General features: G+C 44.3%; 1 protein-coding gene across 2 annotated transcripts in view; it reads right to left on the bottom strand.

Moving 5' to 3' along the window:
• The window catches only part of LOC144690952 (extracellular serine/threonine protein kinase FAM20C-like), a 99185-nt gene extending 80428 nt beyond the window's left edge, over positions 1 to 18757 (bottom strand). For both annotated transcript variants that reach the window (XM_078558881.1, XM_078558882.1), the window contains exons 1-2: positions 18153 to 18757; positions 13836 to 14008 (exon numbers count right to left, since the gene is read on the bottom strand). In XM_078558881.1, the coding sequence (XP_078415007.1) occupies positions 13836 to 14008; positions 18153 to 18757 (778 nt within the window). The remainder of the gene's footprint in view (positions 1 to 13835; positions 14009 to 18152) is intronic.
• Between the last annotated feature and the right edge of the window lie 237 nt (positions 18758 to 18994).

Raw genomic sequence — 18994 nt, 5'->3', positions numbered from 1 at the left:
TCTCACCACCATCTCTCTCAACTCCACCACTGTTGCTAAATTATCAGGTTGCTTATTCGACATCTAGCACTGGATGAGCAGAAATTTCCTCCAATCAAATACTGGGAAGATTGAGCCATTTGTTTTGTCCCCACTCCAAACTCTGTTCCTTAGTTACAAACTCCGTCCCTCTACTTGAGATGAAACTAGTCTGTTCACATGTTTGATATCATATTTGACTCCAAGATGAGCTTTCAACCACATATTCGCACTATCACTAAGACCACCTATTTCCACCTCCATAACATCACCTGACTTCACCCCTATCTTAATTCATCTGTTGAAATCCTCATTCGTGCCTTTGTTACCTCTAGGCTTAACTATTCCAATGCATTCTTAGCTGGTCTCCCACATTCTAACTTCCATAAACCTGGGGTCATACAAAACTCTGCTGCCCATGTCTTAACTCGCACCAAGTTCAGTTCACCTATCAATCCTGTGTTTGCTGACCTACATTGGCTCACTGTTAATCTTATGATTTTGAAAGGAATAATAGTAAACATCACAATTGGGACTGTTGTATTAACCAGCAAAGGACCACTAAAAATTTGATAAAAAGGGAAAAAAATGGAATATGAGAGTAAACTAGCCAGGAATATAAAAACACATTGTATAAGCTCTTACAAGTATATAAAAAGGAGAGTAGCTAAAGTAAACATCGATCCATTAGAGGCAGAGACAGGAGACTTCATCATGGGAAATGAGGAAATGACAGAGATATTGAACAAATATTTTGTGTCTGTCTTCACAGTAGAAGACCACAAATTACATACCAGAAATAGAATGTAACCTAGAGGCTGTTAAGAGTGAGGAATGAATTAATATCAGCAGAGAAAAAGTATTGGAGAAACTTAAGTGACTAAAATCCAACAAATCCCCAGGACCTGATGGCCCACATCCTATTAAAGACCTAAGAGAGGCAGCTGCAGAGATAGCGAATGCACTGGTTATGATTTCCAAAATTGCAGAATGGTCCCAGAAGCTACTAAGTTAGCAAATGTAACTCCACTATCCAAGAAAGCAGAGAGAGAGAGAGAAAACAGCAAATTGCAGGCCACTTAGACAGTTAGCAGTCATCAGGAAAATGCTGCAATCTATTATTAAGGAAGTCGGAACAATGCACTTAGAAAATCATAGTATGATCAAACAAAGTCGACATGGTTTCATGAAAGGGAAATTGTGTTTATTGAACTTCTTGGGGCTTTTGAGGATGTCGCTAGTAGGATAGGTAAAGGGAACCAGTAGATATAGTGTACATGGATTTCTAAACAGCATTCAACAAGGTGCTACGCAAAAGGTTATTACACAAGGGGAGGCAGTGGTGTAGTGGTATTGTCACTGGACTGATAATCTAGAAACCAGGGTAATGCTCTGTGGACCTGGGTTTCAATCCCGCTATGGAAGATGGTGGAATTTGAATTCAATAAAAAAAATAATCTGGAATTAAAAGTCTAATGATGACCATGAAGTTATCATTGATTATTGTAAAAACCCACCTGGTTCACTAATGCCCTTTAGGGAAGGAAATCTTCTGTCCTTACCTGGTCTGGTCTACATGTGACTCCAGACCCACAGCAATGTGGTTGACTCTTAAAATTCCCTCTGAGCAAGGACAATTAGGATGGGCAATGACACCCACATCCCATGAATGAATTAAAACAAAGATAAAGATTCATGGAGTTGAGGGTGATATATAGAGGATTGATTAAAGGACAGGAAGCAAAGAGATAAATGGGCCATTTTCAAGATGTCGCGCTGTGACTAGTGGAGTACCACAAGAATCAGTGCTGGGGCCTCAGCTATTTACAACCTATAATAATGACTTAGATGAAGAGACAGAGAGTAATGTATCTATGTTTGCTGATGATATAGTGCTAGGTGGGAATGTAAACTGTGAAGAGGACAAGTGAGTGGGCAACAAGGCTGCACTTGGAGCATGATGTGGAGAAGTGCAAGGTTATTCACTTTGGCAGTAAGAACAGAAAAGCAGAATATTTTTAAAAGGCTTGAAACTTGTAAGTGTTGATGCTCAGAGGGAGTTGGGTGTACTTGTATAAGGAAAACAGAAAGCTAGTAAGCGGATGCAGCATGCAAATAGGAATTGGCCATTATTGCAAGAGAATTGGAATACAAGAATAAGGAAGTCTTGCTACAATTATACAGGGCTTTGGTGAGACCACACCTGGAGTACTGTATACAGTTCTGGTTTCCATATTTAAGGAATGATATACTTGCTGCAATGCAGCAAAGGTTCACATGAATGAGTGTGTTGTCCTATGATTAGAAGCTGAGTAAATTGGGCCTGTATTCTCTGGACTTTATAAGAATTAGAAGTGATCTTGTTGAAACATATAGGATTCTGAAGGGGCTTGATGGTGTAGACACTGAGAAGTTGTTTCCCCTGGCTGAGGAACATAGAATGTGGGGGCACAGGCCCAGGATAGGACTGAGATGAGGAAATATTTCTTAACTCAAATGGTTGTGAATCTTTGGAATTCTCTATGCCAGAGAGTTGTAATTCTCTATCGCTATTTAAGGCTAAAAAAGGACAGCTTTTTGGTCTCTCAGGTAATCAAGGGATATGAGGAGCAGGTAGGAAGGTGGGGTTGAGGTCAAAGATCAACCATGGTCAGACATAATGGCGGAGCAGGCCCAATGTACCATATGGTCTATTCCTGCCCCTATTTCTTATGTTCTTCAAATTCTCATCCTTGTTTTCAAATCCTTCCATGGCATTGCTCCTCCCTATCTGTGTAATCTCCCCCAGCCCCATAGCCCTTTCAGATATCCGTGCTCCCCTAACTCGGGCTGCTGGAGGATCCCTGGTTTTAATTGAAATACCATTAGAGGCTGCAACTTATGCCCTAAGCTTTGGAATACCCTCCATAAACCTCTCCACTTCTCTACCCCACTTTCCTCTTTTAAGACACTCCTTCACGCTTACCCCTTTGACCAAGCTTATGGTCATCTGATCTAATATATATTTACGTGGATCAGTGTTATATTTTGTTTTATAATGCTCCTGTGAGATGCTTTGGGATGTTTTATTATATTAAAGATGCTATATAAATGTAACCTGTTGTTGATAATAAGTAATTTTAAAGAACAGAGCAGGAAAGAAGCTCAAGGTAACTCAAGAGGTAAGTGATTGAATGACTCTAACATTGGATACAAAGGGCCTGAATATTGTAGCAGGAATGCAAGAAGAAAGGATGTGAGGAGTGGGAAACATTGCATTGATTCATGATCTGAACAAAATGAAGATCCAATAACTTGCATTTATATATTGCCCCATGGTTCTTCACAGGAGCATTATCAGACAAAATCTGACACCAAACCACAGAAGGAGATATTAGGACAGATGATCTAAAGCTTGGTCATAAGAGGCAATTCTTAAGTCCCTTATAGCAATGAGCAAGAGCAAATGGCTAAGCTACAACTTCGAAGAATTTAAGAGTATCAGTGAATTGGAGAAAGATAAGGAGGAAACACAGTGAAACAGATAGGGGAAGCTTGAAAAGGCACATCATATTCTCCTACATCCTGTCCAGAGGTGAACTGTGTTCAGTTCTAGACACCACACATTATAAAGTATATATTGGCATTGGAGGAAATGCAGGCTATGTTTAACAGAATGATACCTGGAGACTGGTTGAAATTCTGAGCAGAGATTATACAAAGTAGGGTTGTATTCCCTGGAATTGAAAAGATTAAAGGGTGGCTTGATAAAAGTTTTCAAGATGTTAAGGGGAACCAAAATGGTAGATGGAGAGAAAATATTTCCACTGGTTGGGAAGTCTAGGAGAAGGGGACATGGCCTAAAGGTCTTTCAGGACCAAAGTTAGAAAACATTTCTACATACCGAAAGGGTGGTAGAAGTTTGGAACTCTCTCCTGGAAATGGCAATTAATGCTAGGTTAATTGTTAATTTTACGTCTGAAACTCCATAGATTTCTGTTTACCAAAGGTATTACAAGATACGGGACAAAGACAGGTATGTGGAGTTACATCACAGATCAGCCATAATCTTATTCAAAAGGCTAAATCCCAGGTATAGAAACAGGAATTGTCTTTATTCATTGGATGTGGGTGTCACTGGCTAGGCCAGCATTTATTGCTCTTGTTCAGAGGGCACTTATGAGTCAACCACATTGCTGTGGATCTGGCCAGATTTCTATCCCTAAAGGACATTAGTAAACCAGATGGGTTTTCACAACAATTATTTCATGGTTATCATTAAGACTTTTAATCAAATTCAATTCAATTCAATTCAAACTCCACCATTGGCTATGGTGGGATTTGAACCCTGGTCCCTAGAACATTACTGAGTCTTTGGATGGCTAGCCTAGCACCAATACCACTGTGCCAGCACCTCCCCCTTGGGACTGGTGTAGGGAATAATCCAGTATTACCATGGACAATAGCTCTCATACATTGTCCAAGTGTTTCCTTTCAACTGAGCTACAGGACCAAGCTGGCTTATTTTGCCATTGATTCACAATGGTTTTCAGATTGGTTGCATACAGTAAAATGGTGAAATGAGTAGGAAACTCAACAAATCAGGCCACAGTTTACAACATTGAAATATTAGCATTTGCTAACTGAGTAATTAGTCTTAACTAGTTCACACAGGACATTGTAAAGCACTATTGGAACAAGTGTATCGGCTCCCAGGAATAGAACTATAAATGTTGATCTAATGACAATACACTGGCTCTTCGTTGTCACTAGTTTAAAAGTCTCAAATATTATTAAAATAAAGAACAAGTAAACTAATGTTTTTGACTAAAAAACCAAGCAGGAAATATATTTTTTAAACCGGGCTAATAAGTTAAATAATGGGGGCAGGTTGCATAGACTAGGCTTGTACTCCCTTGAGTATTGAAGTTAAAGGTGATCTAATCGTGGTTTTTAAGATGATTAAAGGAATTGATAGGATAGATAGACGGAAACTATTTCCTCTGATCTGGTGAGTCCAGAACATGGGGGCATAATAGAGTTAGGCCATTCAGGGGTGATGTCAAGAAGCACTTCTTCACACAATGGATAGTGGATATCTGAAACTCTCTCCCCCAAAAAACTGTTATGGCTGGAGGTCAATTGAAAATGTCAAAACTGAGATTGATATACTTTTGTTAGGCAAGGGGACTAAGGATTACAGAAACATGACGGGTAATTAGAGTTGAGTTACAGATCAGCCATGATCTAATTGGCTGGTGGAACAGGCTGGAGGGGCTAAATGGCCTCTTCCTGTTGCCATGTTCCCTATGTTGCATTTAGAATATACTGTAATTCCGGAATGGCATGATAAGCCATTGCCAAACTACTTCTTTGTGCCCTCCCGTCAATCATTTGCTCCTATCATTCCACGTAATGGACATTGAATCAACTATTGTGTTATGTTCCCAACACTACTGTGCTAATGCTAGTGGCTCCCATTAATGGCCTCTCTGGCAACACATTTGTAAAAGCTGTATATTTTCAATTTATTTTTTAATTCAAAAGCATAGATGGCATATATTCCATCAGGTAAGATTGTGGCCTGGGCTCTTGCAAGTGACTGTGTCATTGAAAAGCATTGATTGAAATGCAGCCTTATAACTCCCACGCCATCTATTACTTTGCTATTTTATTTCTGCCTTTGGACCTGTTAGTTCCCTTGTGATGTTATTACCTGGGAGTTATTTGACTAGTTGCTTTGTAAAACAAAAATCCATGATCTTTTTAACTTTCAAGGTTTAATTTTTAAAAAAATATCGCATACTTTATTATAATCATATGTCTTAATGTGATGGAGAGGTGTTCAATTAGAAGCCGTAATTGCAATCTGTTTCGAAGCAATCTATTAACAACAATGTAAATTTATAAAGTAACTTTAAAGTAGGAAAATGACCCAAGGCACTTCACAGGGGTATAATCAGATATAAATTGATATTCTGTGGAGTACTGAATGCCGAGCCTTGTTGTATATGTATGCCAACTGTTCTCAGTTTGAATTATAATATCTCAATCCGGAGTCAGAAGTAGGAAGGTTTTAAGGGCACATCTTTATTTCAGTGTGGATAATTTGTTGTATTATTTAGAAACATCTTTGTTATTTGTATTTGACTCTTCTTTTCATTCCCCCTGGCTATAATTAAAACTGTTTTCTGCTGCATCTATTTTGCTTCAGTACTGAAGTACAAAGCTGCGGCTCAGTGGGTGTATCTTTTGCGTAATGGACATTGAATCAACTGAGTCAGAGGTTGTGGATTCAAGTCCCATTCCTAAATCAGAACACTACAATCTCAGCTGACATCCCCAGTCCTGTTCAAAGGATTCCACTGCTCTTCTTGGGTGAGACATTAAACCGAGGCCTGGTCTGCCCTTTCAGGTGAATGTGAAAGATCCTATAGCACTATTTCGAACGACAGTGGAGAAGTTATGCTGCCCAATAACTGTCTCTCAACCAAAATCACAAAAACAGATTACCTGATCATATTGCTACCTGTGGGAGCTTGCTGTGCACAAACTGGCTGTCATGGTTCCTACATACAACAGTGACTACACTTCAAAAGTACTTCATTGGCTGTAAAGCACTTTGGGACATCTTGTGGTCATAAAAGGTATAATAAAAATACAAGTTTTTCTTTATTTTGGTTCCCATTACTGTTAGTCTGTTAGGTGTATTTTATAATGATTTAAATACAAATCTGCTCCATTTGGAGGTGTTCCCATTTGAAACATGGATGAAGTGGAAAAGGTGGGAACAGCTGGTAGAACTCCCTAGACTTAGATACTGGATTTTGAGATCGAGCTGGCCTTTCAAAAAAAAAATCTCAATTATTCACTCAGGCCTCCAAAAGCCATTGTTGGAGCTATTATCAATTAGATGAACTATTCCTTAACTTTTTGAGTTCTAATAGGCGATTGTTACCTTCCTTGAAGACTCGTTTGGTCAGTGCCCTGTTCAGTGTGGAAGGGGACCATCTGGAGCAGTGAGGGTTCTTGGGTTCAATGTCCCCCAATCTCTGGACTGAGTTTCTGATTCAGCATGCATAGAAGAGCTCAATTGGCTTCAGCAGTTCTACAGTAAAGAGAGGTTTCCCATTCCTGATTGTTATTCAGCTAGTACTGCTGGAGCACATGCAAATGGGGATGCTGGCTGATGATAAGAGCAGGCTCTGCTGCAATGCCTTGAAGGGTTGAACAGCCTGAGCTATTCACTTTCTAGACTCATGCTGTTGGAGGCACCATTTTTCAGGTGAGATGTCAAGCCCTGTGAAACCATGACTGCCCTCAGGGTGCAAAAGAGCCATTGGCAGTATTTCAAAGAAGAGCAGGGGAGTTCTCCCAAATGTCCTGGGCAGATAGGGAAGGATGGTGGTGTAGTGGTAATGTCACCAAGCTAGTAATCCAGAGGCCCCAGGCTAATGCTCTGGGGACATGTGTTTTTTTTTTAAAAAAGCATGAAACTATCATCAATTATTGCAAAGACCCATCTGGTTCATTAATGCCCTTTAGGGGAGGAAATCTGCCTTCCTTACCTGGTCATGGGTGACCATTAACTGTTCTCTGAAATGTTCAATTCAAGGGGCAATTAGGGATGGGCAACCAGTGCTGGCTTTGCCAGCAATGCCCATGCCCCATGAAAGAGTAAAGCATTAAAAATACTTTACCCACAACCAATATCACTATTGAAATTATCTGTTCACCATCCCAATGCCATTTGTAGGAGCTTGCTGCTCGCATCTTGGCTGCTACATTCCCTACATTACAACAGTGGCTACACTTGAAAGAGTACTTAGTTGACTAAAAAGTACTTTGAGGTTGTGAAAGGTGCTATATAAATGCAAAATCTTTCTTTCTGTACATCAAGATTGGCAAGTTGGATGAGGGTGAGAATTTAAAATCAAGACTTTGCTTGACCAGGAGCCAACATTTGTCAGTGAGCATGGGGTGAGTGGGTCTTGGTGTGAGTTAAGACATAGGCAGCAGAGTAGCCTTTAAGCATTACACCAGGGTGGCATAGAATCTCCAAATCTAGAAGAGAAAAAGGTGTATGCTTTACATTTCCAGAGCCTCCACATGGCCTCACTTTGGAACAATGGGTCCTGAAAGTATTTATCGAAGTCTACCAGTATGGACTCAAGAGTATATTTGTACTCCAGTGTGACCTTCTGCATTGGTTCTTATTTCAATAGTTTATTTGGATATGAACATGTAGATTTAATCACGGTAGATACCAAGCCTTTGTATTGTTGCTTAATAGCATGGAAATACCCCCATCACTCCCACTATCCAATTAGTCCCACTGCCTTGCTATTTACCTACAGCCCTGCAAAATTTTCCTTAGTGTGTGTATATATATATATATATATTTTAATATTATATATATATTTTTACGCAAAGAATTGTTATGCTCTGGAATGCACTGCCTGAAAGGGTGGTGGAAGCAGAATCGATAGTAACTTTAAGCCATTATTGATTCTGCTTCCACCACCCTTTCAGGCAGCGCATTCCAGATCATAACAACTCATTGCATAAAAAGTTTTATTAATTTGTTCCTTTTTTTGCCAATTACCTTCAATCTGTGTTGTACGGTTATTGACCCTCCTGACGTTAGAAACAGTTTCTCTCTATTTACTCTGTCAAAAGCCCTCCTCATTTTGAACAGCTCTATTATATAACCTTTAACCTTCTCTGCTCGAAGGAGAACAATCTCAGCTTCTCTAATTTCTCAGCATGGTAGGACATATTGAGAGAGTAGTTAGCAAAGCATTTGGGATCATGGGCTTCATTAAATAGAAGCAATAAGTACAAAAGCAGGGGAAATTTTGCGGAATCTTTATAAAGCTCTGGTTAGGCCACAACGAGAGTACTGCATCCAGTTCTGGTCACCACACTTTAGGAAGGATGTGAGAGTTGCTGAGAGGGTGCCGAGGCGATTTACCAGAATAGTTCCAGTGAGGGATGAGGGATTTTCGCTACAAGTTAGGTTGAAGAAGCTGGGGTTGTCCTCCTTGAAGCAAAGAAGGTTGAGAGGAGACTTGATTGAAGTGTACAAGATTATGACAGGTTTAGATATGGTAGATGACCTAAAGAAAATCTGTTCCCATGATGGTACTAGGACTAGGGGACACAGGTTTAGGGTTTTGGGCAAAAGATGCACTGGGGTTGTGAGGAAGGCTTTTCTTTATGCGAGTGCTTATAACCTGGAGCTCGTTGCCTACAAGGGTGGTTAAAATGGTGACAATCAATGATCTCAAAAGGAAATTGGATGGGCACTTGAGGGAAATAAACTGGGGATAGGGTGGGGGGGCTGGATTGTGCTACAGAGAGATGGCATGGCTTTGATGGGATGAATGGCCTCCTTCTGTGCTGTAATGATTCTATGACACATTCTGGTAAGTTTCCTCCACTTCCTGTCTTACATCTTTTTCCTTTATTCTTTCATGGGATGTGGGCGTCACTGGCAAGGCCAGCATTTGTTGCCCATCCCTAATTGCCCTTGGGCTGAGTAGTTTGCTAGGCCATTTCAGAGGGCAATTAAACCTCAGCCACATTGCTGTGGGTCTGAGTCTGGAGTTACATGTAGGCCACACCAGGTAAGGATAGCAGATTTCCTTCCCTAAAGGGGCATTAGTAAACAGATTACAACAATCAATGTTAACTTCTGTGGTCACCATTACAGAGATCAGCTTTCAATTCCAGACTTTTTAAAAATTGTTAACTTGGATCCAAACTCCACCAGCTGCCATGGTGAGATTTGAACCCTTGTACCCAGAGCATTAGCCTGTATTGCTAGCCTGGTGACATTACCACTTGCCATTGTCTCCCCTACTATTCTTTTATCCCTGTTATTCTTTCTATTGTGTAGTGCCTGGAAGTGGACATGGTACTCTTAGCTAATGTTTAAACAGTGATATATAAAAGTTTACCGATATAAATTTAAATCATTGTACTGCTGAAGACCATGCCGTGAGAAGGCATATCGAATTCTTTCCTTTATTAGCTGAGGTATAGAATATAAGAGCAGGGACGTTATGCTGGAGCTGTACAAATAATGTATTAGGCCACAACTTGAGTGCTGTGTACAGTTCTGGTCACCTTATTACAGAAAGGATGTAATTGCATTAGAGAGTATACAGAGGAGATTTTTTTTACAAATTATTCATTCATGGGATGTGGGCATCGCTGGCTAGGCCAGCATTTATTGCCCATCCCTAATTGCCCTTGAGAAGGTGGTGGTGAGCTGCCTTCTTGAGCCGCTGCAGTCCATGTGGTGGAGGTACACCCAGAGTGCTGTTTGGGAGGGAGTTCCAGGATTTTGACCCAGATTTACAAGGTTGTTGTCAGGGCTGGAAAATGCAACTATGAAGAGAGATTGGATAGGCTTGGCTTGTTCTCCTTGGAACAGAGGAGGGTGAGGGGAGATTTTTTGATTGAGATGTACGAAAATGTGAGGGGCTTGGATAGAGTGGATGGGAAGGGCCTATTTACCTTAGCAGAAAGGTCAGTGACTAGGTGGGGTCATAGATTTAAAGTGATTGATAGAAAAATTAGAGGGAAGATGAGGAAAAACTTTTTTCACCCAGTGGGCGGTAGGAGTCTGGAACTCACTGTCTAAAAGGGTAATAGAGGAAGAAACCCCCAACTCACTTATAAGGAGTCTGGATATGCACCTCAAGTGCCGTAACCTGCAGGACTATGGATCAAATGCTGGGAAGTGGGATCAGGCTGAGTGGCTCCTTTTCTGCTGGCGTAGGCACAATGGGCCTCTCTCTGTGCCGTAAAGTTTCTATGATTTCTATGATTCTATGTCGGGCATTACTCCTATTTTCTGAGATGCCAAAAACAGGCTTATGAAATGGTTCAGTGAGATTTATCACCACAAGAACCCCAGAGCTTAAAGGAGTGGGCCCAGCACCATATCCCCAAAGGGACAACTAGGGATAGACAATAAGTGTCAGCGGCACCCACATCCCAAAAACCCATAAAAGCAAAACGCTGCTGATGCTGGAAACCTGAAACAAAAACAGAAAATGCTGGAAAAACCCAACAGGTCTAACAGCATCTGTGGAGCGAGAAACAGAGTTAACGTTTCCAGCCCACATGACTCGAATGGCTCTGAAGAAGGGTCATACGGACTCGAAATGTTAACTCTGTTTTTCTCTCCACAGAAGCTGTCAGACCTACTGAGTTTTTCCAGCATTTTCTGTTTTGTCCCAAGAATCCATAAGTTGTTAAAAGCAAGCATACATAAAAACCATTAAAACATGATTACATAGGCTCACAGCGCCTTTCAAAAATATCAAGATGTCCCAAAGCTTTTGAAGTGTGGGTGGTAATCTAAGAATTGCGGCAGCCAATTTATACACAGCAAGGTCGCGCAAACAACAATGCGATAATGACCAGATCATTTACTTTTTGTTGGTATTGTTTGAGAGATAAATATTGGCCCAGGAGGCTGGGAGAATTCTCCTGATCCCTTCCCCTGATTAGTGGGACAATGCTTCAGACTTGGGGCAGCAGTGTTGAGGGGGGGGGGGGGGGGGGTGGGGGGGGGGGGGTTGATTCCTGTTCCCTTGGGGGTCACCTGCTGAATAGTGTATATGGGCATTCCTGGTGTTGTGCAACCAGCCTCGGCTATGATGTTCTCCACAGGCAGCTGACAACCTTGGCTTACCCTTCAAGAATAGCTTCTTGGGGATGGCACAGCAGAATTGCTGGATCTATATCCCAGAAAGAGTGACTGTCTTCAGGAGAGGAGGGGAGGAATTCAGAGGGAAGAGTGATGGTGAAACCTTATCATGAGAAGAGGTCACAGACCAGTTGCAGGAATTTTTCAGCAGCAAATTAATAAAAGACTTGACAGCAACTCATCCTTTAGCACCAATTGTTAAGAAACAAAAGCAGGTCCAAGTTGGCACATACCCATGTAGATGAGGTTAAGGGGTTCAGTGTGTTATAATTGAACAACAAATTGCATTTATATAGCACCTTTAACATAGTAAAATATCTCAGGACTGTTATCAGGCAAAATTTGATACCAAGTCACGCAAGGGATGTTAGGGCAGATAGCCAAAAGCTTGGTCAAAGATAAAGGGGCAACTTAGAGAAGAGACAGGGAGACAGGCGGAGAGGTTTGGGGGTGAATTCCAGAGCTAAGGGCCGAGAGGGTTGAAGGCAAGGACACTAGTGATGTTACAAGGGAAATTGGGATGAGCAAGAGACCAGAATTAGAGAAGCGGATATCTCGGAGGGTTGTAGGGCTGGAGGAAGTTTCAGAAATAGTGAGGGCGAGACCATGGAGGGATTTAAAAACAAGGATCAGAATTTTAAAATCGAGGCATTGCTGGATTGGGAGCCAATGTAGTTCTGCACGCACAGGAGCAATGGGGAATTGGTGCAAATTAGGATAGGGCCAGCCAAGATCTGCAACATAATGAATGGTGAATGATGGACCACTGCATAACCAGATAAATACTAATTAAGTAAATGCACATACTCATTCTTCATAATAGTTTGTACAAGGCAATATGAAGAAATTGCAGTCAGTACTGTACAAGTGAGCATCAGTGGGAACATGTTCATTCACAAAGCAGCCAGTTACTAGATCCAATTACAGTCAGGGTTTAAATTTAAATAGAAAAGGGAAACAAAATCTTTTTATAAATACCTACTGATCATAATTTGAAAGGACCAACAATAATTTGAACCTAGATCATGCCTGATTGATTGTTAATAATCTGATATCAATATTAGAGATAATTGAGTGTGTGTACAAAGCCTAGAAACCTTTTATAGTCATAGAATGATCTGGTCTAAAGGAGGACATTCTGCCCTTTGTGCCTGTTTGGCAGAGCTATCCAATTAATCAGACTCTCCTGTTCTTTCCCCTTCAAGTATTTATCCAACTCTCTTTTGAAAGTTAATATTGAATCAGCTTCCATAACCTTATCAGGTAGCCTTTTCTAGATCACAACAACTCATTTTATAAATAAATGTTTCCTCATGTCGCTTTTGGTCCTTTAACCAATTACCTTAAATCTATGTCCTCTGGTGACAAACCATTCTGCTACTGAAAACAGTTTCTCTTTATTTGCTCTATCAAAACAGTTCAGGATTTGAGCACCTCTATTAAATGTCATCTGAATCTTCTCTGCTCTGAGGAGAACAACCTCAGCTTCCCCAAGTTCTCCACATAACTGAAGTCCCTCATCCCTGGTTTCTTGGTCCAAGATCAATCTTTAAATAGACCTTGAGTTAGAATCAACCTTTTTGAGTGGAGACAACCCCTGCTTTAGAATGATAATCTTATTTAAAATATTACAGTATATGATGAGAGTTGGAAGCACTTACATAGTACTCTCAGCTGTCAGTACCTGTTATCAACCATATTTAGTACGCAATCTCAGCAATCGCACCTTAAGGTTTGTATATAATAATATTCCATTGTATGTGTCTGTTGGCATCTCTCCTTTGAGACATCAACCTTTATTTATTTGGTTGGGCAGGTCAGTGCAAGAAAGCCGATCAACTCCCATCCTCCACACTCTGGCACTTCTTATTAGAGATAATGATCTCAGACAAGGAATAATTTTCAATGAGAGATCCATAATCTCAGAATCGTACCCTCTGAGGCACACTCACATCCAATTTATCTCATTACAGTCCCACTGACAAAGACAGATTACATTTAACTGCATTTCTCCATCTTGGCACACTGGGGGAAACTCTAATTAGGGAATTAAAATATGAAAGGGCGAAGAAGGGAGAAAGGGAGCAGGTATTCAAATAGAGATTTTCCTCACCTACGCTTGAGATCCGCTGGGTCACCAGGTCCCCCAGCAACGCATCAATCACTGGATTGTGGCGAGAATATAACTCATAGCGGTTTATCCCGATGTGAAATTTTAACCAGTTGGGGTACGAATCTATGGGGGGGTCACTGGTGGGTGCAAGATCATCTTCCTCATCATTGGCCCTGAAAGAGAAAGGGTGCGGGGTCAAACCTGTTCACGGAGTTGTAACAGTACCTGGGTTCCAGGTGCAGGCTAGAAATAAAGGAATAGGAGTAAGGTGGGCTTTTTCTCTTAAAGTGTCTCCCACTCCCATTTGTGACTGCAGGCAGGAAATTGGAGAGAAGGGAGAGAGAGAGAGAGGGGGAGAAAAATGGGCAAAAAGAGAGAAAGGGGAAGCAAGAGAGAAGAGAGGAATATGGTGAAGCGAGATGGGGAAAGAGAGACAGAGAGGAGAAACACACCCAGATTCTCTCCTTTTTCACCTATTTAATCAACAAGGAAAAATCAGCAGGGTTGATTTTTCAGGATGAGCTGATGAAGACTGGGTACCAATATAAAACCAATATACCCATGTTTTCTACAATAGCGACGTGCTCTTTCTGCAAAGTTGGAAAAATTGTCTTTACCTGCCCTTGGCTTCTAACGCCACTTTAGTGACAGAATGCTCCTTAAATTTATTCCCAAGAGAAAACAATGCCCCAATCCTCCCTTCCACAAGAGGCAGTACATCTCTAATTGTCTCCCTCTGTCACCCACCCAGTAACTATAATACCATCTCAGGTGTTTGTGATGTCCCATTATAATAATGAGCCAATAATCTGTTCAATGGCCAGGGGAAACTCTTTCGAGTTATCAACAGTCACAGATTGCAACTCTTTCGAGTACAATCACAGTTCTTGGTTTCCAGGAGTGGGACATGAACCCACAACCCTCTGATTCAAGGGCGAGAGTGCTATGAACTGAGCCACAGCTGACACCTGGGAAGCTGTACAGGGCAAGTGGAAAGAGAGGAAATTGAATGATTGAAGCAGGTAGAAATTAAATGGAGAGCGCATGCAGAGTGAGCGAGAGCAGACAGAGAGAAATAGAGTAGATAGCAATAGAACAAATGGAAAGATTGAGAGATAGAAAGCAGGTAGAGCAAACAGTGTGAAAAGGAGAGAGTGATACAGATAGAAAGCAGATAGAGCAAACAGTGTGAAAAGGAGAGAGTGATACAGATAGAAAGCAGATAGAGCAGACAGTGTGAAAAGGAGAGAGTGATACAGATAGAAAGCAGGTAGAGCAGACAGTGTGAAAAGGAGAACGTGATACAGATAGAAAGCTGGTAAAGGGAACAGAAAGATGGCAGAGACAGAGAGAGAAGAAATGATACAAAGCAGGAAAGAGTGAGAAACAGACAGAAAGAGACACAGAAACTGATAGGGGAGGGAGGAAGGAAAATACTAAGACAGTGAGAGAGAGAGAGAAATGTGCGCGTTTATTCGGCAATGTCCCGGTCCCAGTTGTCAGTGAACCTGCTCCATACACAGCTTTAGTATTTTCCCCTCACAGACAGGGTGATCGGCGATGACTTCTTCCGCAGGACACGGGAGTTTTTTTTCGTTAAAAGGGGAAGGATGGGAAGGTGTAAATTATGTACGATTTTACCCGTCCAGAACAGAAGTCCCTTCTCCAGAGACATGGAGATATGCGGAATGACAATCTCAATAGCAGAGCTCCATTCAGACCAAAATGATGACTTAAAAAACAGCTTGCGTCAGGAAATATAAGGGCGGAACATTCTTTCCTTGTCTTTCCATCTACCTCGGGCTCTTTCTCTCGCTCTCTGTGTGGTTGTTTTCTGTCCCAGTTTCTCTATCTCTGTTAATTAATGTGATTTTCCAGCTCTTTGTGTCTTCTTCAGCCTTTCTGCTTCTCTCTCTCTCTCTGTCTTTCTGTCATTCTCTCTTTCTGACCCCCTTTCTGTTGTCTCTCTCTCTCTCTCTGTGGGTATGTCTCTTTTTCTGCCTGTCCCTTGGTGTCTCTCTCTCTCCTCCATCTCTGTTTCGCTTTGTTTGATTATCTACCTCTCTGTCTCTCTCCCTCCCGCTGTTTGTCACTTCCCTCACTCCCCTCTCACTGTCTGTCATTCCCTTACCCCTCACTCCCCTCTCACTGTGTCACTCCCCTACCCCTCGCTCTCTCCCTCTCACTGTCTGTCACTCCCCTACCCCTCGCTCTCTCCCTCTCACTGTCTGTCACTCCCCTACCCCTCGCTCTCTCCCTCTCACTGTCTGTCACTCCCCTACCCCTCGCTCTCTTCCTCTCACTGTCTGTCACTCCCCTACCCCTCGCTCTCTCCCTCTCACTGTCTGTCACTCCCCTACCCCCCGCTCTCTCCCTCTCACTGTCTGTCACTCCCCTACCCCTCGCCCCCTCTCACTGTGTCACTCCCCTACCCCTCGCTCCCCTCTCAGTGTCTATCACTCCCCTACCCCTCACTCCCCTCTCACTGTCTATCACTCCCCTACCCCTCACTCCCCTCTCACTGTCTATCACTCCCCTACCCCTCACTCCCCTCTCACTGTCTGTCACTCCCCTACCCCTCACTCCCCTCTCACTTTCTGTCACTCCCCTACCCCTCGCTCCCCTCTCACTGTATGTCACTCCCCTACCCCTCGCTCCCCTCTCACTGTCTGTCACTCCCCTACCCCTCACTCCCCTCTCACTGTCTATCACTCCCCTACCCCTCGCTCCCCTCTCACTGTCTGTCACTCCCCTACCCCTCGCTCCCCTCTCACTGTCTGTCACTCCCCTACCCCTCGCTCCCCTCTCACTGTGTCACTCCCCTACCCCTCGCTCCCCTCTCAGTGTCTATCACTCCCCTACCCCTCACTCCCCTCTCACTGTCTATCACTCCTCTACCCCTCACTCCCCTCTCACTGTCTATCACTCCCCTACCCCTCACTCCCCTCTCACTGTCACTCCCCTACTCCTCACTCCCCTCTCACTTTCTGTCACTCCCCTACCCCTCGCTCCCCTCTCACTGTCTGTCACTCCCCTACCCCTCGCTCCCCTCTCACTGTCTGTCACTCCCCTACCCCTCACTCCCCTCTCACTGTCTGTCACTCCCCTACCCCTCACTCCCCTCTCACTGTCTGTCACTCCAACCCCCCCACTCACTGTCTGTCACTCCCCTACCCCTCGCTCTCTCCCTCTTACTGTCTGTCACTCCCCTACCCCTCACTCCCCTCTCACTGTCTGTCACTCCCCTACTCCTCACTCCCCTCTCACTGTCTGTCACTCCCCTACCCCTCGCTCCCCTCTCACTATCACTCCCCTACCCCTCACTCCCCTCTCACTGTCTATCACTCCCCTACCCCTCACTCCCCTCTCACTGTGTCACTCCACTACCCCTCGCTCTCTCCCTCTCACTGTCTGTCACTCCCCTACCCCTCACTCCCCTCTCACTGTCTATCACTCCCCTACCCTTCGCTCTCTCCCTCTCACTGTCTGTCACTCCCCTGCCCCTCGCCCCTCGCCCCCTCTCACTCTGTCACTCCCCTACCCCTTGCTCCCTCTCACTGTCTATCACTCCCCTACCCCTCACTCCCCTCTCACTGTCTGTCACTCCCTTACCCCCTCACTCCCCTCTCACTGTCTATCACTCCCCTACCCCTCGCTCTCTCCCTCTCACTGTCTGTCACTCCCCTGCCCTTCGCCCCCTCTCACTCTGTCACTCTCCTACCCCTCACTCCCCTCTCACTGTCTGTCACTCCCCTACCCCTCACTCCCCTCTCACTGTCACTCTCCTCCCTCTTGCCCCTCTGTCTCTCACTGTCTGTTACTCCCTCCCTTGACAGCTCCCCCCCACCCCCACCACCCCCACCCCCCCCAACCCAATCTGCCACTCTCCAGCCCCCTTGCCTCTCTCTCCGTCTCTCTCTCTCTCTCTCTGTGCACAAGGCCATCGATGTCAGTTCCTGCCATTGGGAAACTTGCCCAGCTCTTCCTCCCCCGGCGGCGGCGGTGGGGGAATCCAGAGTGACCGGGTAATTGACCGAGCATTCCAGACTCTCGACAGCACCAAGTGCTGGGAGAAGTAGGTGCAGGATATGTCTGCAGAGCAGGGCGGGCAACAACTAGCAGCAAACCCGCGGAGTGCAGCAGGCACAGAAAAACCCTGGGGTTTGCCCGGCCTCAACCTCCAGCGGGGAACAACCGCTCTCTGATTTCCCACATTTAACTGCAGAACTATTGTTAGTGAGAGAATGAATTAATGAAAAGGCTGGATCAGGGTTCGTGGTTAAAAAAAAAGTGGTTTAAAAAGCCAAAATGACTTACCAGTCCCGGGGAGCAGCGACTTTCGGGTTAAATTTGATGTCTGAATGAATGTTAAACAAGATTTCTCCCGGTGTGAGTGGTGGGGTCGGGCTCTGGTAGAGTGGGTGTTTGAAGAGGGCGGTCAGTTTGGAGGAGTGAACGGGAACCAGGGGGACAGCTTCCTCCCCCGGCTGCCCTGGGATCAGCTCCTTGCTGTTGTCCTTGGCCCATCTCAGGCCGGTTTCTTCGCCTTTGGCCGGAGGGTGAGAGCCGCTGCGGTTGGAGCCGGGAGACTGGTGGCTGCTGAAATCCTGCAGGATCCGGAGGGTGTGTTTGTTGGGCCAGGCTGCATCCCTTCCTCCTCCACCACCACCTCCTCCACCACCTCCTCCTCCTGGCGGGGCGGCTCCGGGCATCAGCTTCCCCCAGCCCGGGTGCCCCGGCTGCAGCTCGGCCGCCAGCAGCCTGTCCCGGTGCAGACAGGGGCAGCCGGCAGCGGCCGCTGCTCCCGGCCCGGGGTCCGGTCTCTTCTCCAGCCTGGGCAGCAGGTCGATCAGGATGTGCATGGTGCAGGCGATCAGGAAGACCATCACGATCAGCAGCCGGAATCTGCGGAGCAGCATCATGCTGGGAGCTGAGGGCGAGGAAGGCAGCCGAGATTGCGAAGGGGTGGGTGGGTGGGTGGGAGAGAAAGGGAAAAAAAAAGGTCCCGAACCGAACCGTGCAAAAGATTAAAACAATTTCAGGTCATCTGCCGAGCTGTGTTTGAGAAGGATCCGCAGTGAGCTTGGCTCCATCCTTAGACCTGCCGCTTCCCAGTTGCGGAAAAATGCATTTATTTGGCGCAGTGTGTGTGTGTGTGT

Source organism: Cetorhinus maximus, chromosome 15, assembly GCF_964194155.1.
Source record: "Cetorhinus maximus chromosome 15, sCetMax3.hap1.1, whole genome shotgun sequence".
NCBI classification, from domain to species: Eukaryota; Metazoa; Chordata; class Chondrichthyes; order Lamniformes; family Cetorhinidae; genus Cetorhinus; species Cetorhinus maximus.
Note: the sequence above shows the minus strand (reverse complement) of the source record. Positions and strands in the feature narration are given on the sequence as shown.